General features: G+C 43.1%; 1 protein-coding gene across 4 annotated transcripts in view; it reads right to left on the bottom strand.

Annotated features, from left to right (window-relative positions):
- VDR (vitamin D receptor) overlaps positions 1-25,088 on the bottom strand; it is a 234,675-nt gene that overhangs the window by 54,583 nt on the left and 155,004 nt on the right. For all 4 annotated transcript variants that reach the window (XM_069758679.1, XM_069758681.1, XM_069758680.1 and 1 more), the window contains one exon: positions 18,123-18,253. In XM_069758679.1, coding sequence (XP_069614780.1) covers positions 18,123-18,253 — 131 coding nt within the window. The remainder of the gene's footprint in view (positions 1-18,122; positions 18,254-25,088) is intronic.

Here is a 25,088-nt window from a genome sequence, read left to right as displayed (position 1 = left end):
GGAGCCATGCATACGAGGACAGCGATGGAGGAGCCTTGCATACAAGGACAGGGACGGTGGAGCCATGCATACCAGGATAGGGATGAGGGGACAATGCATACCCGGCTTATACTCGAGTCAATAAGTTTACCCAGTTTTTCATGGCAAAATTAGGTGCCTTGGCTTATACTTGGGTTGACATATACTCGAGTACACTATGTTCCAAATTATTATGCAGATGACATTTTTCTTGGATTTTCCTAAATGGTCGGTGCAAATGACAGTCAGTCTAATAAAAGTCATCACCCGTTAGAGTATACATCAAATTTTATTGAAAAAACCTCCCAATGATAATAGTATAATCTCCAAAATGAATACAAACTCAAAATGCACTGTTCCAAATTATTAGGCACAGTAGAATTTCTAAACATTTGATAGAAAAATATTTAGAATTGAGAGTCCTCAGTGGTTGATACCTTTTAATGGCTAACTGAAAAGATGGTAACAAATTGCAAGCTTTCGAGACTACACAGGTCTCTTCATCAGGCAAAGGCTAAAGAAATTCTAAAGAATCACATACCGTATTTTCCGCTTTGTAAGACGCACTTTATTTCCCCCAAATTTGGGGGGGAAATGGGGGTGCATCTTACAAAGCGGATATACCACTTACAGGCTGGGATGAGGGGGTGTCCACCGCCGCCGCCCGCCACCGCTGTCACCTCGCCCGCCACCGCTGCTGCCCCGGGTGATGCTGGAGGCTCTGGTGCTGCGGGGGGCTCTGGCGACATTTTGTGAAAGACCAGAGCCCCCGGCACTTCTTCCATGCGTTCCTGTATGACTGACTCCGGGAAAATGGCCGCCGGAATCTCGGGAGATGAGATTTCAGCGCTGAGATCTCATCTCTCGAGATTCCGGCGGCCATTTTCCCAGAGTCAGTCATACAGGAACGCATGGAAGATCTCATCTCCTGAGATTTCGGCGGCCATTTTCCCGGAGTCAGTCATACAGGAATGGAACGCATGGAAGAAGTGCCGTGGGGCTCTGAACTTTCACAAAATGTCGCCAGAGCCACCCGCAGCACCGGAGACAGCCCTGCAGCACCGGAGCCCCCCTGCAGACCCCCTCATCCCAGCCTGCAGCACAGGAGCCCCCTGCAGACCCCCTCATCCCAGCCTGCAGCACAGGAGCCTCCTGCAGCACCGGAGCCTCCCTGCAGACTCCGTCATCCCAGCCTGCAGCACAGGAGCCCCCTGCAGCACAGAAGCCCCCCTGCAGACCCCCTCATCCCAGCCTGCAGCAATGCTCCACTCCTGCCTCCAGCAACGACCTTGGGATCCTGATCCACCGCAGCCACAACCTCTGGTAAGTAATAAGACGCATGGATTATAAGACGCCCCACCAATTTATTAAAAAAAGTTTTTTCCTATTTTTCTCCTCAAAATTTGGGGTGCGTCTTATAATTCGGAGCGTCTTACAAAGCGAAAAATACGGTATTTAAACATTTAAAAATTTGATATGTTTTAAAGAACTGAAAATGCTCATTTGTGGAATTTGCAGCATTATGAGGTCACATTCACTGAACAAAAAAGCTATTTAACTCCAAAACATCCTAACAAGCCAAGTTACATGTTAACATAGGACCCCTTCTTTGATATCACCTTCACAATTCTTGCATTCTTGAGTTTTTGGAGAGTTTCTGCTTGTACGTCTTTGCATGAAGTCAGAATAGCCTCCCAGAGCTGCTGTTTTGATGTGAACTGCCTCCCACCCTCATAGATCTTGTGCTGGATGATACTCCAAAGGTTTTCTATATAGTTGAGGTCAGGTGAAGATGGTGGCCACACCATGAGTTTATCTCCTTTTATGCCCATAGCAGCCAATGACTCAGAGGCATTATTTGCAGCATGAGATGGGGCATTGTCATGCATGAAGATGATTTTGCTCCTGAAGGCACGTTTCTGCTTGTTATACCATGGAAGAAAGTTGTCAGTCAGAAACGCTATTTACTTTGCAGAGGTCATTTTCACATCTTCAGGAACCTTAAAGGGCCCCACCAGCTGTTTCCCCATGATTCCGGCCCAAAACATGACTCCTCCACCTCCTTGCTGACGTTGCAGCCTTGTTGCGACATGGTGGCCATACAACAACCATCCACTACTCCATCCATCCGGACCATCCACGGTTGCTCGACACTCATCAGTAAACTAGACTGTTTGAAATTTAGTCTTCATGTATGTCTGGGCCCACTGCAACCGTTTCTGCTCATGAACACTGTTTAGGGGTGGCCGAATAGTAGGTTTATGCACCACAGTAAGCCTTTGAAGGATCATACACCTTGAGGTTTGAGGGACTCCAGGAGGTACCAGCAGCTTCAAATAACTGTTTGCTGCTTTGTAATGGTATTTTGGCAGCTGCTCTCTTAATCCAATGAATTTGTCTGGCAGAAACCTTCCTTATTATGCCTTTATCTGCATGAACTCTGCCTGTGCTCTGTTTCAGTCACAAATCTCTTCACAATATGATGATCACAAAGTTTTTGTGAAGTATCTAATTTTTTCATACCTTGTCCAAGGCATTACACTATTTAACGCTTTTCAGCAGCAGAGAGATCCTTTTTATTTCTCATATTGCTTGAAAACTTTGGCCTGCTTAATAATGTGGAACATCATTTTTAAGTGGTTTTCCTTTAATTAGAATCACCTGGAAAACTAATTATCACGTGTTTAAGATTGATTTCAGTTATCTATTGAGCCCTGAGACACAATACCATCCACAAGTTTATTTGAAAAATAAAACAATTAAATCTTTATGACACTTAAATCCAATTTGCATAATAATTTGGAACATAGTGTATATGTGGTATGTGAAAAATTGTGCACGGTTTGGCATTAACAGGCTCCTTGTTGCCAGTAAATTCAATTTTGATGTGGTCCATGGTCATAAATCAGCTTAGAGCAGCTAACAAAAAATACAGATAAGGGCTCATTCAGAAGTCCGATATTCATGCACAAGTGATATCAGAGTTTTTCAGATACTATCCGTACCTGTGATTTTCTATGGTGCCATTCACATGCCCGTCTTGTCAAAAGGGAACAGATTTCTTTAAAAATTGTTGGAAGTGACTTTCATAAAGAGTTGAAAATGAAGATGTAAGGTTAATTCCTAAATACTTAAGAGCCTCATCCTTCCAATGATACTCGAAGTTATCGCGGAGGATATTCAGTTGGGAATCTGGTATATTTAATGGGAGAGCTTCTGTTTAGTTGTGAAACAAAGATGGAGATTGGTGAGAATTAGAAGAATGTCATCTGCAAAGAGGGAAATTTGAATTCTCTTTTTAACCCAGACCCCTTAGATATCTGGGATTAATCGCATGGCAGTAGCCAGGGGTTCAATGCCCAGGACAAAAAGCAGTGGAGATAGTGGGAACACCTGTCTAGTGCCGTTCTTTATAATGCTTTAGGAGAACTATGGGCAAACCTAAATGTTGCAGAGGCTTGGAGTATAGACTTTCGAAAGAAGTCTTTAGAAAGGGACCCTTTATACCATATGCTTCAAGGGTTTTAAGCTTGAATAGCCAGAAGAGGCGATTACCAGTAAACGCCTTCTGCGCGTCTAAGCTTAAGGGGAGAGTAGGGACTTTGGGTTTTTCGACTATATCTATGAAGTCAATTGCTTGTTTGGTACTGTCACCTCCTTGTCTAAATGGAATAAAACCTACCTTATCTTTATGACTCAGAAAAGACAGGTAAAGATTTAAACGAACGGCAAAAAGTTTAGTAAATATTTTGATGCCCGAGATAAGGAGGGCTATATAGGTCTATAGTTCTTACAATTCATTCTATCCTTACCTGGCTTAGGGAATAAGGTTATATAATAATGTAGCATGGATTCAGGAACAGGAGATCCATTGAAACAGGAGTTAAAAAGGGAAGGCAGGGTTGGTAGAAGCTCATTTTGGAAGGTTTGGTGCCAAATTTTGAATGTCCCAAATGAAAAAAATAGTTTGAGCCAAAATACATACATTCAACTAAAAATAAATATCTACAAAGGGGGACATTCACTTTAATTGCTGGATTCAGGTTTTTCATTCTATGGAGATTGCAAGCCAGGGTGTTCAGCGATTCTGACAACTGACACCCGGCACTTTAACATCCTAAATGCTGCGATCGATATCGATTGCAGTATTTAGGAGACAGTCAGAGGGAGGGAGTCCGCTCTGCCCTCCCGTCGGACTGCAGAAAGTGAAAGTCCCATAGTGGGACTAAGTAAGTAAGTAAAAAAAAGTCAAACATTTTTAAATATTAAAATATACACCGCTGTGCTCAAAAGTTTACATACCCTGGCAGAATTGTTGCTTTTTAGGTCTTTTTTTCAGAAAATATGAATGATAACACCAAAACTTTTTCTCCACTCATGGTTAGTGGTTGGGTGAAGTCATTTATTGTCGAACTACTGTGTTTTCTCTTTTTAAACCATAATGACAACCCAAAACATCCAAATGACCCTGATCAAAAGTTCACATACCCTGGTGATTTTGGCCTGATAACATGCACAGAAGTTGACACAAATGGGTTTGAATGGCTACTAAAGGTAACATCCTCACCTGTGACCTGTTTGCTTGTAATCATTGTGTGTGCATAAAAGGGGGTGATAAAGGGGGGTTTCATTTACTATTAATAGCGGGTTTTTATATCGTTTTTTTATGTTTGGCAGCTGTCACATGCTAAAAGACTCTCTATTGCAAAAAATATTTTTTGCACCACCACATTTTGAGAGCTATAATTTTTCAATATTTTGGCCCACAGAGTCATGTGAGGTCTTGTTTTTTGCAGGACAAGTTGACGTTTTTATTGGTACCATTTTCGGGCACATGACTTTTTTTTATCGCATTCTATTATGGTTTTTGGGAGGCAGAATGAACAAAAACCAGCAATTCATGAATTTCTTTTGGGTGGGGCGTTTATACCATTTCGTATGTGGTAAAATTGATAAGGCAGTTTTATTCTTCGGGTAAGTACGATTACAGCGATTCCTCCATTAAATCATTTTTTTATGTTTTGGCCCTTTTATACAATGAAAACTATTTTATATAAAAAATTACTGTTTTTGCATCTCTTTATTCTGAAAGCTATAACTTTTTCATTTTTTCGCTGATGACGCTGTATGGTGTCGCGTTTTTTGCGGGATAAGATAACTTTTTCAGAGATACCATTTATATCTGTCTTTTTGATCGCGTATTCTTCCACTTTTTGTTCGGAGGTATGATGATAAAGCATTGTTTTTTGCTTCGTATTTTTATTTATTGTTTACGGTGTTCACTGAAGGGGTTAACTAGTGGGACAGTTTTATAGGTCGGGTCATTACGGACGCGGGGATACCAAATATGTTACTTTTATTGTTTTTTTATTTACATAAAGAAATGTATTTATTGGAACAATATTTATTAATTTTTTTCTTTATTTAGGAATTTAAAAAAATCTATTTTTACACAGTATAATATATATTTTTTAAACTTTTTTACATTGTCCCAGGGTGGGACATCACGATATAGTGTCAGATCGCTGATCTGACACTTTACAGAGCACTGTGTCAGATCAACGATCTGACAGGCAGTGCAGGAGGCCATCAGCAGGCACTGACAAGCCACCTCCCTGCTGGACCCGGAAGGATCCCACGGCCATCTTGGATCCGGGGGCCTGCAGGGAGGAGACCCTCCGAAAAAAGCAATCATATTGCGTTGTTCTGAGGGTCTCAGGGAAGCACGCAGGGAGCCTCCTCCCTGAACGATGCTTCTCTATGCCACCGGAATGCTGCGATCTTGTTTGATGGCGGTGTTCCGGGGGTTAGAATGCCGAGAGCAGTCCATGACCCCTCCTGGCACCTGGTGCCGAGTGTCAGCTGTGATAATCAGCTGACACCCGGCCCCGCTCCCCCCCCCCGTGAACGTGGCTGATCGCATATGACGTACTATCCCGTCGATGGTCATATGGGGCCAGGTCACCTCGATGGGATAGTATGTCTGATGTCAGAAAGGGGTTAAAAAAGAAAAACTGAAATATCACATGGTCATAAGTATTCAGACCCTTTGCTCAGACACTCATATTTAAGTTACATGCTGTCCATTTCCTTGTGATCCTCCTTGAGATGGTTCTACTCCTTCATTGGAGTCCAACTGTGCTTAATTAAACTGATAGGACTTGATTTGGAAAGGCACATAAGACCTCGCAGCTTACAGTGCATGTCAGACTAAATGACAATCATGAGGTCAAAGGAACTGGCCAAGGAGCTCAGAGACAGAATTGTGGCAAGGCACAGAGAAGCCCAAGGTTACAAAAGAATTTCTGCAGTACTCAAGGTTCCTAAGAGCACAGTGGCCTCCATAACCCTTAAATGGAAGAAGTTTGAGACCACCAGAAGTCTTCCTAGACCTGGCCGTCCAGCCAAACTGAGCAATCATGGGAAAAGAGCCTTGGTGAGAGAGGTAAAGAAGAACCACAAGATCACTGTGGCTGAGCTCCAGAGATGAAGTAGGGAGATGGGTTAAAGATCCACAAAGTCAACTATCACTGCAGCCCTCCACCAATTGGGCCTTTATGGCAGAATGGCCCGATGGAAGCCTCTCCTCAGTGCAAGACATATGAAAGCCCGAATAGAGTTTGCTAAAAAAACACATGAAGGACTCCCAGGCTATGAGAAATAAGATTCACTGGTCTGATGAGACGAAAATAGACCTTTTTGGTGATAATTCTAAGCGGTATCTGTTGCAAAAACCAGGCACTGCTCATCACCTGCCCAATATAATCCCAACAGTGAAACATGATGGTGGCAGCATCATTCTATGAGAGTGTTTTTAAGCTACAGGGACAGGACGATTGGTTGTCATTGAAGGAAACATGTACAGAGATATCCTGAATGAAAACCTCTTCCAGAGTGCTCTGGACCTCAGACTTGACCGACGGGTCACCTTCCAACAAGACAATGACCCTAAGCACACAGCTAAAATAACAAAGGAGTGGCTTCAGAACAACTCTGTGACCATTCTTGACTGGCCCAGACAGAGCCCTTACCTAAACCCAATTGAGTATCTCTGGAGAGACCTGAAAATGGCTGTCCAACAATGCTCACCATCCAACCTGATGGAACTGGAGAGGATCTGCAAGGAAGAATGAGCCAAGAAAGGATGAGCCAGACTTGTGAAAGTCCACAATTCTCTTCCTGATATCTTGGCTGATTTCTTGAGACTTTCTCATGCTGCTACACAAAGAAGCAGTGTGTTTCAGGTGTGCATTAAAGTACATCCAAAGGTGTGTCTCTAATAAACTCAGATGTTGCCAAAACACATGACATCATCATATGGGCAGTCCAGATCTGTTTAAAGGCATAGTAATCTTAAGCTACTTTCACACTTCCGTTGTTTGGCCAATGTCGCAATGCAAAGTTGCCCGCAGGATGCGTTTTTTTCTCCATAGACTTGCATTAGCGACGCATTGCGACGTATGGCCACACGTCGCATCCGTCATGCGACGGATGCGTCATGTTTTGGCGGACCGTCGGCACAAAAAAACATTCCATGTAACTTCTTTGTGCGTCGCGTACGCCATTTTCAACCGCGCATGTGCGGCCGAAACTCCGCCCCCTCCTCCCTGGACTGCAGAATGGGCAGCGGATGCATTGAAAAACTGCATTCGCTGCCCACGTTGTGCAGTTATTTTCACAACGTACGTCGGCCCGGCGACGGGCCCGTACCGACGGAAGTGTGAAAGTAGCCTTAGTGTAAGTAAACTTTTGACTTTGCAGTAAGTAATAAAAATGCCTTAAAACATTATCTCTCTTTCATTATTCTGGCATTAGGCAAATATTAATAATTATGGAAATCCTAATTGACTTAAACGGGAAAGGTTTGTTTTGATTTCATGTCAGATATTGATAAAAATAAGCATATGTGTCTTTTTATATAGTGTATGTAAACGTCTTGTTTCAACTGTGCATATATATGCAGAGTTTGCAAAGAAACCTCATAAACAGTCCAACACATTGTGGCAAAATGCAAAATGTAAGCAGGAACAGCGTATACCGAATGCCACAACCAAGTAGTGGGAATTGTATACAGGAATATCTGCACAGCATATGGGCTAAGTCCCCCTAAGATCAGGTGGGAGACCACAGAGAAAGTGGGGGAGAATGAAAGGGCTAAAATCCTGTGGAACTTCAAGATCCAGACGGATAAGCAGGTGTTGGCTAACCAACCAGACATTGGGATAGTAGACAAGGATCAGAAGACACCAATGATAATAGACGTGGCAGTGTCAAGTGACAGCAACATCAGAAAAAAGGAATATGAGAAGCTGGAGAGATACCAGGGCCTCAAAGGAGAACTGGAGAAGATGTGGAAGGTGAAGGCAACAGTGATTCCAGTGGTGATAGGAGCACTTGGAGCAGTGACCCCTAAGTTGGGAAAATGGCTACAACAGATTCCAAGAGCAACATCTGAACTCTCTGTCCAGAAAAGCGCAATGCTGGGAACAACTAAGATCTTGCGCAGAATCCTCAAACTCCCAGGCCTCTGGTAGAGGACCCGAGAATGAGAAAGGACAAAAAAAGACCATCCCCAAGGGTGAGAAGGAAGTTACAACCCAACCTACAAAACTGTCCTACTAGTTAACCCCTTCAGTGAACAAAAATAAAAAATAAAAATCAAGGCAACAAACTATGCTTTTTCATCATACTGCCAAACAAAATGTGGAATAAAATGCAATAAAAAAGACGAATGTAAATAAAAATGGTATCTCTGAAAACGTCATCTTGTCTCGCAAAAAACCAAGCCAACATACAGCTCCAACTGCAGAAAAATAAAGTTAAAGCTCTCAGAATAAAGTGATGCAAAAATAATTATTATTTCTATAAAATAGTTTTTATTGTGTAAAAGCGCCAACACACACAAAAAAAACTATATACATGTGGTATCGCTGTATCGTACTGACCCAAAGAATTAAACTGCCTTATCAATTTTATCACACACAAAAAGGTATAACCCCCTCCCCCTCCAAAAAAAACAAACTATTCGTGAACTGCTGGTTTTTGTTCATTCTGCCTCCCAAAAACTGGAATGGAAAGCAATCAAAAAATGTGCTAGAAAATGGTACCAATAAAAACGTCAACTTGTCTTGCAAAAAACAAGCCCTCACATATCTGTCAGCAGAAATATGGAAAAACTATAGCTCTCAAAATATGGTGATGCAATAGTTTTTGCAATAAAAAGCAGCCAAACAGAAAAAAGGATATAAATCGCTGTAATCACACCAACCCGAAGTATAAAGTCATCTAATCACTTATACCGCATGAGGATAAAAAATAAATAAAACCAATTCTTCACCTGCTGTTGATTTTTTCATTCTGCCTCCTAAAAAATGCAGTAAGGCTTGGATCAAATTTATCATGCAATCTGCACTGAGTTTCCGAGTAAATCTCTGAAATACGCGATTCAGACAGAACCCCCAGCAGAAGATTCGCTATAATGAGGCAGATGGAAGCACTGTGGACGCCGTCTGACCTATGATAAGGCAGTGACCGTCTTTTTAGGCGTGCATAAAAGCGAGGTCTGCCACAGTTTTGTGCACTTCTGAAAAGAAGGACAACGCTGAACAGAGACCAGATGGAGTACAGAGTAACTCTGCTGCATCATTATAGTGAATTAAACCCTCGGGGGTTTCATTTGAATCACGTCTTGCGGAGATTTAGATGGAAACCCAGATATAAGTGCTAAGCTTAGAGTGCCGGAAAAAAAAGGGATCCCAAACATTATGTAAGATGTTCCTAACAAAAGCTTCAAATCAATCCACAAAAAAGCACCCACTCAGGAAATATCGGGGCTTACATGTTATTTGTAGTACAAAGGCTCTGAAAAAGCAAATTTGGGGCTAAAAAATTTTTTGAGGGAAAAATGTTATTTTTTTTAATTTTACGGCTCAACATTATAAACTTCTTTCAAGCACCTCGGGATTCAAGGTACTCAACACACATCTAGGTAAGCTTCCTGAGTGGTCTAGTTTCCAGAATGGTGTCATCTGTGCACTAGGCACATCAGGAGCTCTCCAAACACGACATGATGTCCTCTAATTATTACAGCAAATTTTACATTCGAAATGTTAAGTGGCGCTCCTTCCCTTCTGAGCTCTGCCGTGCGCAAAAACAGTGGTTTTCCCCCACCATGTTCATTTTTTCCCTCCACATTCCATTAATTATGAACCTAAGGGGTTAATAAACTTTTTGAATGTGGTTTTTGAACACCTTGAGGGGTGTAGTTTTTCGAATGGTGTCATTTTGGGGTATTTTATGTCATATCGTCTTCAAGTCACTTCAAATGTGATGTTGTCCCTAAAAAAACGGTTTTTACGTACCGGTAATAGGATTTTACGGAGCCACGACAGCACCCCTACGAGAGAGGGGATCCGCCCACCTTCCGGACAGGAACCTACAGGATTTAAAGGGGCGGTCCCCCTCACCACTCCAGTTTGTGTTTCAGAGTATAAGGGACACCGCCATTGAGTTAGTACATAAACATATATACTTAAACATTACTAAATACCATCACCTTCTAAAGAGTGATTTTTAACAAGCACACTTTCCCCAAAGGGTGCAGAAACCAGTGAATAACTACGGGGGGGAATGTGCGGGTGCTGTCGTGGCTCCGTAAAATCCTATTACCGGTACGTAAAAACCGGTTTTCCTATCGCCACGACAGCACCCCTACGAGAGATTTTCAAAGATCAATCACCTGGGAGGGACTACAGCACTAAGTACTGTACGGCCAAAAACTAAATTGGCCTCTGAAGATAAATCAAGACGATAATGTCTATAAAAGGTGGAAGGAGATGACCAAGTTGCCGCCTTACATATTACGTCTATGGAGACGTCCGCTCTTTCCGCCCAGGATGAGGCCATGGCTCGAGTGGAGTGGGCCCTGATGCCATCTGGTGGTGTCTGGCCTTTAGCAGTATAAGCAAGATATATGGCATTTCTTATCCATCTGGCGATAGACGCTTTAGTTACACTCGCCCCTTTCCTTGGATTCTGAAAGGAAATAAACAGAGCCCTACTCTGCCTCCATGGTTCTGTTTTGTGTAGGTACTCTAATAGAGTTCTTCTGACATCTAACGTGATATTTCTGCTCGTCAGCTGAATTCGGATTGTTACAGAAAGATGGTAAAATTATTTCTTGACTTCTATGAAATTTGGAAGCTACTTATGGTAGGTATGCTGGATCAGGTATTAACACTACCCTGTCCTGAAAGACCATTAAATAAGGAGGGTCTATCGACAAAGCTTGTAAGTCACTCACTCTCCTAGCAGAGGTCAGGGCTACTAGGAAGGCTGTTTTTAAGGTTAAATTTTTTATGGAGACAGAATCTAATGGCTCAAAGGGGGGTTCTGTTAAGGCGTCTAAGACCAAATTTAGATCCCATGGTGGTAATCTAGGAATATATACTGGGTTACTACGTTCAGTGGCCCTTATAAATCGGGAAACCCATCTATTTCCCGCCACATCACTGTTATATAACGCTCCCAAAGCTGATACTTGGACTCTAAGGGTATTTACCGCCAAGCCCAATTCTCGGCCCCTCTGTAAAAACTCCAGAATAGCCGGAATTGGGACCTTGCCAGAAAAGGGATTTTGGTAGAAGGCAAGGAACTTTTTCCAAGTTTTAGCATAGATTTTAGTGGTAACTTCTTTCCGGCTATTTAAAAGGGTAGATATGAGAGCTTCTGAAAACCCTCTTCTCCTCAATAACTCCCTCTCAAATTCCACGCCGTCAGATGCAGGGATTCCACATTGGGGTAACGGAATGGACCCGGAGAAAGAAGCTCCGGGCTGGTCAGCAGTACCCAGGGGTCGGACACAGACATTTCCCTGAGTAACGAGAACCATGCCCTCCTGGGCCAAAAGGGGGCAATCAGGATCACTCTCGCCCTGTCCTCCCTGATCTTCCTGAGGACTAACGGGATCAGACACATTGGAGTGAACGCGTAAGCTAGAGGAAAATTCCAGTGTATTTGAAGGGAGTCTATTATACAGGGCCTGTCCGCCACCCGAAGAGAAGCGAACTTCCTGGTCTGCCTGTTCTCTCTCGTTGCGAATAGATCGATAACGGGCAATCCCCACAGGTCCACTATCTGTCTGAACACCCGTCGATCTAGAACCCATTCTCCCTGATGTAGAGAATGACGGCTGAGGTAATCTGCCTCTGTGTTGAGCTCTCCCCGAATGTGCACAGCTGATAGAGAGCGAAAGTGGGCTTCGGCTATTTCGAGTATGTCTGTGGCAGTGTTCATTAGGGATCTTGACCTTGTACCCCCTTGATGGTTGAGATACGCCACTACTGTTGTGTTGTCTGTCTGGACTCTTACATGTGAATCCTGCAGAGATGGAAGCAACCTGAGTAAGGCCTTCTTTACTGCTGTGAGCTCTTTCCAATTTGAGGACTCTTGAGCCTCTAAGAGAGACCATTGCCCATGAGTCCAAACATCTCCTATGTGAGCTCCCCAACCTATTGGACTGGCATCGGTTGTGACCGTGTTGTCTGGTACTACACTCCAGCGTACTCCTTTCCCTAAATGTCTTCTGTTTAACCACCATCTCAGACTGTGGAGAGCCTGAGTCTTCCGCCTAATTGCTCTTGAAGACTTCTCTCTGTATCCAAGACTTGGGCCTGTAACACTCGAGTGTGGAATTGAGCCCACTGGACGGCTGGTATGCAGGACTAGGGTTGAGCGAAACGGATCGTTCATTTTCAAAAGTCGCCGACTTTTGGCAAAGTCGGGTTTTATGAAACCCGACCCGATCCCTGTGTGGGGTCGGCCATGCTGTACGCGACTTTCGCGCCAAAGTCGCGTTTCGTATGACGCGCTTGGCGCCATTTTTTTCAGCCAATGAAGGGGCGTGGGCAGAGTGATGACATAGGTCTTAGGGTACTGGCGTGGACGCCTATCGCCATGTTGTCGCATGTGCGCTGTAGCGATTTGCACTGTGTAACACCAGCTTTTCGGTTCAGGGACAGACGGAGGAGAGGGGAGAGAGAGAGGGGGGAGAGAGAGAGAGAGAGAGAGAGAGAGAGAGAGAGAGAGAGAGAGAGAGAGAGAGAGAGAGAGAGAGAGAGAGAGAGTGTTTCGGTCGATCCTCGACTTTTCGCCATAATCGGCCGATTTCACTCGACTCGACTTTTGAGATAGTCGGGTTTTGCGAAACCCGGCTCGACCCTAAAAAAGTCAAGGTCGCTCAACCCTATGCAGGACGTTAGAGATCCCAGAAGGGACATAGGGTCTCTTAAAGTCAGATCTGGCTTCCTTGTTACCGTACTGACTTTGTGCACAACCCTCTGCTTTTTCTCCTCCGGAAGGAAACATTGTTGCACTTCCGAATCCAGCAGAATACCTAGGAAAGTCTGAGTTGTTGATGGGTCGAGTCTTGACTTCTCCAATTTGACTATCCAACCCAAGTCCTGTAAGGAAGATATGACATGATTTAGGAGAGTACTACACTGGCCAAAGGAATTTCCTACTACCAGGAAGTCATCCAAGTAGGGTATAATTAACGTATCCTGTTCTCTGACATAGGCCATTACTTCTGCCATGACTTTAGTAAACACCCTCGGTGCCATAGATAGACCAAAGGGCATTGCAGCAAACTGAAAGTGTCTGACCTGGTCGTTTAAGCGCACCGCCATTCTGAGGAATTGTTGATGATCCTGGTGAATGGGCTGATGGTAATACGCATCTTTTAAATCCAGGACTGTCATATAACATCTGGGAAAGAGAAGATTAGTTGCCGTCTTAATAGATTCCATCTTAAAGGCATGATACTCTAGATGTTTGTTTAATCTCCGTAAGTTTATGATGGTTCTAAAGGATCCATCTGGCTTGGAGATTAAAAATAAAGGGGAATAGAACCCTTTCCCCTGTTGATGTTTTGGAACCTCCACTATGACTTTCTTCCGTCTTAGCATTTGGACCTCTTTTTCAAGGGCCTTTTGTTGGTCTAAGGAATCAGGGGCAGTTAAGATATAAAATTCAGAAGGTCTTTCCCGGAACTCTAATTTTAACCCTGAATTGATTATACCTAGAACCCAATTGCTCGAAGTTATTATGGCCCATTGAGCATGGAAGTATTTTAACCTGCCCCCTACTGGAAGATCTCTATTAACGATAGTTTCTTCTTCTTCTTGAGGAAGATGACGAAGCGTTAAAGTCCGAACCTTTCTTTTTTGGGTCTGATGGTTCCCAGTCTCGGTTGTGGTAAGGTCTTCGGTATTGGAAGCGTCTCCTGAAGGTATTCCTAAAGGTAGGATTGAAAGCTTTAGGAAAACCTTTCTTCCTATCCTCAGCCTTAGCTAGGATATCATCCAATACCAGGCCAAACAGGTACTCACCCCTACACGGTATTGTACACAGTTTAGCTTTCGCCTGGGCATCCCCTTTCCAGGTCTTAAGCCATAGGGCTCGGCGAGCAGCATTTGAGAGACCTGCTGATCTTGCCGCCAATTTTAAAGAATCCACTGACGCGTCCGCTAAATACGCCACCCCTTCACGTATTTGCGAAAGTGAGTTCAACATCTTGTCTCTGGGCACCTTGGACTTCAGCTGTTCTTCCAGTTGGGATATCCACACCATGACGGATCTAGCCGTACACGTGCTAGAGATAGCAGGTTTGAACGCCCCTGCAGTTGATTCCCATACTTTCCTCAAAAACATGTCCGCCTTCCTATCTGATGGGTCTTTCAGAAGGCCCACGTCCTCCAGCGGCAAGGTACCGGCTTTAGATGTAGAAGCCACCGCTGCATCCACTTTCGGGACTTTCATCCACTCTGCCAGCTCATTATCTTCAAAGGGATACCTTCTTTTAGCTGATGATGGAAGGAAACCCTTATCCTGCTTATCCCATTCTCTTTTTATAAGAGTCTTAACCGTATCCACCACCGGGAACGCCTTACGACTCCTCTGGCACAAGCCCGCAAACATTATGTCCTGTGCGGACCTTGGTTCCTTGCTCTCTGCAACACCCATGGTAGCTCGGACTCCTTTAACTAACATGTCCATGTTGTCCACTGAGAAACAAGGCCTTCCCTCTTCATCTGAGGAGGATGGAGATGAGGAGCGGGAACATTCCCCTTCTTGCAGGGACAGGCTAGATCCTGGCGATATGTCCCTGCCCGACCTTTCCTGGCGGCTGCCTCTAAGGGAATAGCTAATTTCTTCCCTGATGACCGCTCTAAGGTCTGATGACCGAAGGGGAGCTTCCTCTTCTAAGGTCTGAGATATGCATGCCTGACACAGCCTTTTGGTATAACTGTCAGGCATTGGTGTCATGCATAGAGCACATTGCTTGTGCTTAGATTTTGTGGTCTTTTTTCCCTAAAGCAAAGCACAAATAACAGACCATATCAGCACCAGGTGTCTGATTTAACACTCACCATAAGGCTGATCCTGTGAATACCGGTTCTGGAGGAGTAGGATCCAAATGTGACGCTGGGGCGCTCGGACGCTGCTGCCCCCGTACCACGCCTCTGCTGCTTCTCCTTGAGCGGCCGCTACCGCTCTTACTGCGCTGTTCCGTTCCCTCTCCATGAGGGTGCTTGGCGTCCCCTACTGAGGACATGGTTGCGCGCCTCCTATCCTAGGCGTCGCTCTTTTACAGCGCTGCAGCGCTCCTCCCCCGGCTTACCCCGGAAGCGTACCAACTACTTCCGGGTTCACCAGCGCCGGTGTGGGCGCTGCACACCGCGCTCAACCGCGGACCAGGACGCCACTGCCCGACTCCTGGGACGCGCTCCTCATGGCCAGACGAGGGGGGGTCTGCACGCAGGACACCCCCGACGCTGCTTCCGAGCCCCTGATTCCGCCGTTCCTAAAAGACACCGCGCGGAGGCATGGAGGCCCGGGTAAGACTGCTGATCCTGCAGGCTCCCGCCATCCGGACAGGAACCCAAACTGGAGTGGTGAGGGGGACCGCCCCTTTAAATCCTGTAGGTTCCTGTCCGGAAGGTGGGCGGATCCCCTCTCTCGTAGGGGTGCTGTCGTGGCGATAGGAAAAATGGTTTTGCAAACTTTGTTGGAAAAATGAGAAATCGTTGGTCAATTTTTAACTCTTTAACTTCCTAATGAAAAAATGATGTTTGAAAAACTGTGCTGATGTAAAGTAGACACGTGGGAAATGTTATTTATTAACTATTTTGTGTGACACAACTCTCTGATTTATGGGCATAAGAATTAAAAGTTTGCTACATTTTCTCCAAATTAGTTTTTTTTTACAAATAAACACAAGTCATATCAAAACAAGTTTGTTCCAATATCATGAAGTACGGTATGTCACGAAAAAACAGTCTTGGAATCAGTGGGATCCATTGAAGCGTTCCAGAGTTATTACCTCCTATAATGACACTGGTCAGAATTCTAAAATTTGGCCTGGTCAGGAAGGTGAAAAAAGGCTGGGGTGTGAAGGGATTAGGCAATTCACACTTAAGTAGTTTTAGTATATAACAATCAATAAGTATAAGACTAGGGTGACACGGCCATATTATCTCTCATCTGAGAGAATCGGACTGATTATGCTGATCACACTGATCAGAGTTTGATCACAGCGTTTTCCGATGTTCTCAGATTAGAAGTTTCATTCAGGCCATGAAAGTGTTTTCTGATATTCCCACGGACTAACTGACTTGCATGGCCAAGTATGATGCAAATGGAGCATGCTGCGATTTTTTCCTTGGACAGTTGGACATGTGCATGGCCCCATAGACTAACATTAATCCGAGTATGATCAGATATTTTCTTGGATCGCACTTGGATCAAAAATACAGTCGTCTGCACGAGCCCTTAATATGTTGAGTTATGCAATTATAGCAGGTATATACACAATATTGCCTCCATAACTCCCCCTGGCTTAGCGATGGTGCAGAACAGTCAATAATAAAAATATAGCAAAATATTTACTAAACTTTTCATGTCGAAATAAGAAGTAAAACTTGTTTACAAATGTTGGAATTTACAGTAAATTCTGCTTTTCATTTAAATACAGGTATTAACAATTACGAAACATTGAAAACGTGACTTTTTGGCAAAGAAAAACTTTCCATGTCAGTCTCTATTTTTATCTGTCTAGATTACTGTCCTTTAATAAATGAGCACTTTATAACTAGGTTTACTGATTAACTTGACGGAAACTGTTTCAGTGAATTAAGTCTATGGTAAGGTCATGGATGTGTGTTTGCTAATGAACTGGTATACTAACAAATCAGATCACGTGCTAACACAATACTTCATATTTTAGATATTTTATATACCGTATTTATATTAAAAAAACTGCATCTCCTGTGTTTTACCTCATCTGTTCTTCCTTAGCCTGACCTTGAAATGTATTTTCTTATCTTCACAAATAAAATGTTCGCTTACAATGTCAAGTAGAAAGCATCTCTACTTCATGCCATACAACTTTTAGCTTCAAGTTTGTATTGAATGTGGTGCTTTTCGCATTGTTCAATCTTGCTGGTTAACAGTATGGCTGTGTGCACATGTTCAGCATTTTTCACGTTTTTTTTTTCTCGATAAAAACGCATTAAAAAGCATGCATGTGCATCCTATCATTTAGAATGCTTTCTGCAATTTTTGTGCACATGAAAAAAAACGCATAGCAGTAAAAAAAAAAAAAAAAAGCAGCATGTTCATTAATTTTGCGGATTTTTCGCGTTTTTTCCGCTATTTAATGCATTGGGAAAGCTCTGAAAAACCCCCCCACAAAAAACGCGTAAAAAACGCATAAAAAACGTGAAAAAAAACGGATGTGAATTTCTGGCAGAAAATGTCCGTTTTTTGTCAGGAAATTTCTGCAAGAAATCCTGAACGTGTGCACATAGCCTAAAGCTCGGGGAAAGCATTCAGGGGTCATCATTGGCTTTCTACAATTAAAACTAAAGTTTCTACTTTCAACTGTTATTTTGAGAACAAAGCCTTCTGAAACAACGGCGTGTACCAATCCACGAACAGTAACACAAAGCAATGTCACGTCAGTCACAATAACGAGGTCACATTTCCTACTCCACCAGTTCCCATCTCCCAAAAACGTGTTGTCAGACTACGTAGCTTTTACTTACATTCCTTCATCATTCCTGCATCAATGCAGCGCTTCAGTCGACAGGACTGGCAGTGCCGTCTATTATCTTTGGTTATTCTACAGTCGCCATTAAAGGGACAAGTGAAAACTGCTTTCCTCTTCATGCTTCTCCTAAAAAAAATAGAGCACAAAAGCTAAAATCAAAGGGAAAACATAAGGCTAATATAAGGCAACATTCACACTTCCATGCAGACATTCCATTTGTCGACTTCCTCAAAATGGAATTACAGGAAATGTCCAAAAGAGCTGGCTCATATGTTTTCACGGATAGCACTTTATCTGTGATAGTCTATGGGGCTATTTCTACGTACGTGATTTTTTGTGGACAGAGATCTCTGCGGAAAATCACGGAGATGTGTCCGATTTTGATCCATGGGTTGAATCAAAATCGGCAATGCAAGTCAATGGGTTCGTCAAAAAAACTGGACCACACTCAGACAGCATGGACTGTCAGAAAGGAGAAAGTGGAGAAGCTTTTCTTTTTTAAATTCTCAACTTACAAGAAAAACGATGATCCTCGGAGCATGCCCTGATCAAACTCTCATCAAAATAATCGGTCGGTCTGTTTTTTTCGTACGTGGAAAAATAGTTTGCGTAATTGATGAAAATGGAAGCAGAGGTATCACATTGATTGTTACAGGATCCATCTGGGTTCCGTTGTGTGCCTGATTTCTGAGTGGAAGACAGAGACGGTTCTTCAATTTGAGCTTTTTCTTCTGTTCTAGGAATGTACACATAAAAGAATCCCGTAATAATAAATGTGGTCCCTTTGCTTCCGTCTGCATCAGTTATGTATGGGATCCATTTTAGGTACTAATTTCAGGTGTCTGTTCCTAAAAGGGAACAGATAAAAGGAATGTGTAAATGGAAGTGTGAACATAGCCTGATGATGTTTCACTAAGATCTTTTAGAACTATTATACATTGGTATTTTTCTGTGGGAGACAATGTTATTGAATAACTGAAAGCAAAAATACTCTGACTATTGAGATAAAAAAGCAGAAATTAAACCATGTGATGGTTATGGTTTCTATACCCTGCACTGAAGGATGCCAACAGAACTGAACCAGAAGAAATAACTATGTTGTGGTTTTTACTGATATCTGTGCGACACCAACATTTCTGGATATTTACTGTGGTCTCTATACTAATAACATCTGAGTATTTCCTTTTACATGTACGAAGATGTGGTCTTATCCCAACTATTTGCTTTGTACTTCTTGATAGGTGTTATGCTGCAGGTTAGTACATATAGGTACATAGTATTGGCGTCTTATTTCTGGATTTGGCCATGTTCACACGGTCAGTATTTGGTCAGTTTTTTACATCAGTATTTGTAAACTAAAACAAGAAGTACGGTAACTTAACAATATAGAAATGGTGACGTGTTTCTATTATACTTTTCCTCTGATTGTTCCAGTCCCAGTTTTGGCTTATAAACACTGATGTAAACTACTGACCAAATACTGAACGTGGCCGTCAGCTGAACATGGCAGACAAATGATTTTCATGGCTTCCTCACTACTATGAGAGCCTAGTGGTTGAGTTTTCAAAGTTTCGGGCAATGCTATCCCCTATTATCTTCCATTACTGGATTAGTATAGATCATTCACTGTAAGACTGGGCACCTTGGGCCCTCTAACAGAAATTAATTAGCACACAATGAGAGAGATTTTCTATGAGAAAAAACAAAGAAAAGGCACAAATGAATGCAACACAATTATTAGCTAGTTTTATAATGATCCAGTAGGTGTAGCTCAGTAGAAAGGAGTGTGACTTGTGTAAAGAGGTGTGGATTGAAATACCAAAATTGAGACAAATTTTCTGTCCAAAATATTTACATAAACTAAGTTAACCAATAACAGGTTAAGCCATCCAATAGGTTAGCTTAAAGATCTACAAAACTGTTTCATCAAGCATCATCCACTGTGATAAATGCGGTGTGCTTTCAGACTGCCTAGTGCAAGGTTAGATCTAAATATTAGGCAGGAGTGTTGTACCTGCCTCATTATTCCCATTGTGAAGCTGTAAGGGATGGGCTCCAATTCAACTTCAAGTACGGATGTTTTCTGCTGCCGTTTTGGGGCCTGTTACGGTATGAGGTGGGCCCACTAGATGATCCGTTGGTTAGTCCAGTCCTGAAATTTCAAATCAGTTTTATATCTACAAAAATTGTACTGCTTTTTAATTAGTATTATTTTTTTTAGCCCCAGTGGTTTAAAGACTGCAGCAAAATCAGCGAGGTGATCAGCAGTCAAACTGCCTGCAATGTAATCTGTTTATTATGATGGGATATTGCAAGGAATATGAATAGTTTGAACACTCAACAAAAACAGAAATATGACCAATTCACATTAAATTAAAGTCATGGGATGCGGTTTCGCACCCCAAGAAGAGATGTGAAACCGGCTAAAGATTAAAAGAGATAAATCTCTGGGTCCGGATGGCATACACCCACGAGTACTAAGAGAACTAAGTAATGTAATAGACAAACCATTATTTCTTATATTTAGGGACTCTATAGCAACGGGGTCTGTTCCACAGGACTGGAGCATAGCAAATGTGGTAAAAATAATCAAAAAGGGCTCTAAAAGTGAACCTGGAAATTATAGGCCAGTAAGTCTAACCTCTATTGTTGGTAAAATATTTGAAGGGTTTCTGAGGGATGTTATTCTGGATTATCTCAATGAAAATAACTATTTAACTCCATATCAGCATGGGTTTATGAGGAATCGCTCCTGTCAAACCAATCTAATCAGTTTTTATGAAGAGGTAAGCTATAGACTGGACCAAGGTGAGTCATTGGATGTGGTATATTTTGATTTTTTCAAAGAATTTGATACCGTGCCACACAAGAAGTTGGTACATAAAATGAGAATGCTGGGCCTGGGGGAAAATGTGTGTAAATGGGTTAGTAACTGGCTTAGTGATAGAAAGCAGAGCAGAGGGTGGTTATAAATGGTACTAGATGGTGGCCCGATTCTAACGCATCGGGTATTCTAGAATATGCATGTCCACGTAGTATACTGCCCAGCCACGTAGTATATTGCCCAGCCACGTAGTATATTGCCCAGCCACGTAGTATATTGCCCAGCCACGTAGTATATTGCCCTGTCACGTAGTATATTGCCCAGTCACGTAGTATATTGCCCAGTCACGTAGTATATTGCCCAGTCACGTAGTATATTGCCCAGCCACGTAGTATATTGCCCAGTCACGTAGTATATTGCCCAGCCACGTAGCATATAGCAGAGGCACGTAGTACGGTATATTGCTCAGTCACGTAGTATATTGCCCAGCCATATAGTATATAGCAGAGCCATGTAGTATATTGCCCAGTTACGTAGTATATTGCCCTGTTACGGAGTATATTGTCCAGCCACATAGTATATTGCCCAGCACAAAGCCACGTAGTATAGAGACGTAAAAAATAAATAAACATATACTCACCTTCCGAAGGCCCGTTGGAAGTCCTGCTATACTTACCATCTGCCGCCTTTGCCGCTCCTCGCCACGCTCCCGGGACCGCTCCATTGCAAGCAGCAAGGTCGTGCAGGACCTGCTGTGACGTCGCGGTCACGTGACCGTGACGTCACGGCAGGTCCTTTTCGCGCAGGCGCACAGGACTTGTGATGACGTCGAGGTCACATGACCGTGACGTCATGGCAGGTCCTTCTGCCACACCATCCGTGCGACCGGAACGTGCCGGTTGCATCGCGAGGAGCGGGAAAGGCGGCGTAGGTGAGTATATAATCATTTTTTATTTTTTTTACTTTTTTTTTAACATTCGATGTTTTTACTATTGGCGCTGCATAGGCTGCGTCAATAGTAAAAAACTTGGTCACACAGGGTTAATAGCAGTGGTAACGGACTGCATTACACCGCGGCATAACACGGTCCGTTACCGCTGCCATTAACCCTGTGTGAGGGCAGACTGGAGGGGTGTATGCGGGCGCCGGGCAGTGAGTGCGGGGAGTGAGGAGTGGCCAATTTCTTCCGGACTGTGCGCGTCGCTGATTGGTCGCAGCAGCCATGACAGGCAGCTGCCGCGACCAATCAGTGAACGAATAACCGTTACAGACAGACAGACAGACAGAAGGACAGACGGAAGTACCCCCTAGACAATTATATAGTAGATATCCTCTAACCGGGTCGCTGTGACCAGTGGGGTACTGCAGAGGTTGGTGTTGGGACCTACTCTCCAACATATTTATTAACAATCTGGTAGAAGGTTTACACAGTAAAATATCGATATTTGCAGATGATACAAAACTATGTAAAGCAGTCAATACAAGAGAAGGTAGTGTTCTGCTACAGATGGATCTGGATAAGTTAGAAACTTGGGCTGAGAGGTGGCAGATGCGGTTTAACAGTGATAAATTTAAGGTTATACACATGGGAAGAAGGAATCAATATCACCATTACACACTGAACGGGAAACCACTGGGTAAATCTGACAGGGAGAAGGACTTGGGAATCCTAGTTAATGATAAACTTACCTGGAGCAGCCAGTGCCAGGCAGCAGCTGCCAAGGCAAACAGGATCATGGGGTGCATTAAAAGAGGTCTGGATACACACGATGAGAGCATTACACTGCCTCTGTACAAATCCTTGGTTAGACCGCACATGGAGTACTGTGTCCAGTTTTGGGCACCGGTGCTCAGGAAGGATATAATGGAACTAGAGCGAGTACAAAGGAGGGCAACAAAATTAATAAAGGGGATGGGGGTACTACAATACCCAGAGAGATTAGCAAAATTAGCATTATTTAGTCTAGAAAAAAGACGACTGAGGGGCGATCTAATAACCATGTATAAGTATATAAGTGGATAATACAAATATCTCTCCGAGGATCTGTTTATACCAAGGAAGGTGACGGTCACAAGGGGGCATTCTCTGCGTCTGGAGGAGAGAAGGTTTTTCCACCAACTTAGGAGAGGATTCTTTACTGTTAGGGCAGTGAGAATCTGGAATTCCCTGCCTGAGAAGGTGGTGATGGTGAACTCAGTTGAGGGGTTCAAGAGAGGCCTGGATGTCTTCCTGGAGCATAACAATATTGTATCTTACAGTTATTAGGTTCTTTAGAAGAACGTAGATCTGGGGATTTAGTCTGACAGAATATAGGCTGATCTGGTTGGACAAATGTCTTTTTTGGCCTTGCTAACTATGTTACTAAAGTCATCTGAACCCTCCTGTATCAGCAGAATCGGCCAACTGTCGAACAATGCAGAGGAAAGAAGGACCTGGTTTGTCGGCTTTCGAAAGGCTGATACATTTGTTCTCACTCTTGATATGGCTCTGTCAGAGAAATCTGGCGAAGGCTCTCTCATAGAGAGTAGAGTAGAGCGAATATGTTCGGAAACGATCGCCGAAACCGAATTTGCAATATTCGTGCCATACTGGTATCCTATTCATGCCGAATTTATGCTTGACGATCATTTCTGAACATATTTGCTCATTTCTACTCCCAATGATTCACCGGAGAACATAATCTGAACCGAATATTGAAAAATTGGCTCAAATCTAATAGAGAACACATGAGCACTCGGCCAAAGCAAGCATTCCTGTGTATGGAGAGGTTCATCCGATAGTAGGTTAATATGAATGGGGCCATAAGAGGAAACGCAGGTACTGTAAATGAACATATAATAGGAGAGGAGCACGGCAGGACATCACTGTTATTCACTTGAGGGTTATATTTTATCTTTTTTTTTCCCAGCAACATGTCTCATGAAAAAAAATCCCCATCAAAAGCCGAGGTCAAAATACTCTATTTATTGTACTCCTATATCAGGAAAAAATGTATTTACTATGGTAGACAAAAGCACTAGGTTAATGCCGCATCATAAGTGCAATGATACAAAATGTTCCCTTGTTAAAAATAAAATCAATAATAATATACATCAAAAAACAAAACAGGAAATTGTGCCCACAGACAAACACCAACATTGCAGGCTGGCATGGCGCTATTCCTGAGCCTACCAAATAAAACAGGACTTGAGCCATAAATTCTGATAAAAATGACTAGGAGCCAATGACAGCACAAGGGCTGGTGTTACAAACTGCTGTGAGGGTGCCACATAAATGTCTATAAATGCCTCCGCTCTGGAAGTCATGTTGTTCATAATAACCACGAGTGTACTTGGAAAGGAGATTCACCGCAGTGAGGAGGAAAATATTGGTTATTTAAAGCAAATGCTATTCCACTTTCCACTCTGGCATTACTGTACAACCTCCTTTATGTGTGAGTGAGAACCACAAGATTATAAATAAGCAGAGTGTAAATTGTATGTTACCATCCACCCTGACTTATCCCAAGAAGAATCGAAGGAACTGAGAGATTTTAAAGAAAAACCCCACCAAAAATACTCAATACAAGGACAAGGATATACAGAGTACAATATTTGTCCACCGTATGCGGCTCTAACGAGCCCGGCACCCCTCCTCCACGACTATACATGGGGAATACAACTTTTACTCCTACCTGGACAAAAACAATAGACCATGGTTGGAGAAAAAATACTCGGCATCCAGCTAACTGAGGGTCACTGGTGGTCCACTGAGGACATGTTACCTTCATTATGTACAAAGTGCTGGAATCTGTGGGAATATGTGAGGCAGCAGGGAGAAAATTAAGTTCTATTTTCCCTGCAGCTACTGGCTACCATTGAAGAGGTCGCACCAGGGCAGTGAGCAGTCAGTGCTCACTACACAGCCACTCCTCTGCTCCTTGAGGCCTCAATTATTATTTTTATTACAGTTTGATCATAGTGTGGTCAGCGTGTAATGAGTTTTTCTTGTACGTGGAGAAAATAAAAGTTTCTCCATCGTCTCCTTTCTCACAGCCTTTGAAAATCGGACAGCAGTTCACGGACTCACAGACTTGCATTGACAATTTTGATCCGACTCTCTGACAGGTGTCTGCAATTTTGTGTGACTTTCAGCAG

This window comes from Ranitomeya imitator, chromosome 3, assembly GCF_032444005.1.
Source record: "Ranitomeya imitator isolate aRanImi1 chromosome 3, aRanImi1.pri, whole genome shotgun sequence".
NCBI classification, from domain to species: Eukaryota; Metazoa; Chordata; class Amphibia; order Anura; family Dendrobatidae; genus Ranitomeya; species Ranitomeya imitator.
This window is presented reverse-complemented; position numbering and strand designations above follow the sequence as displayed.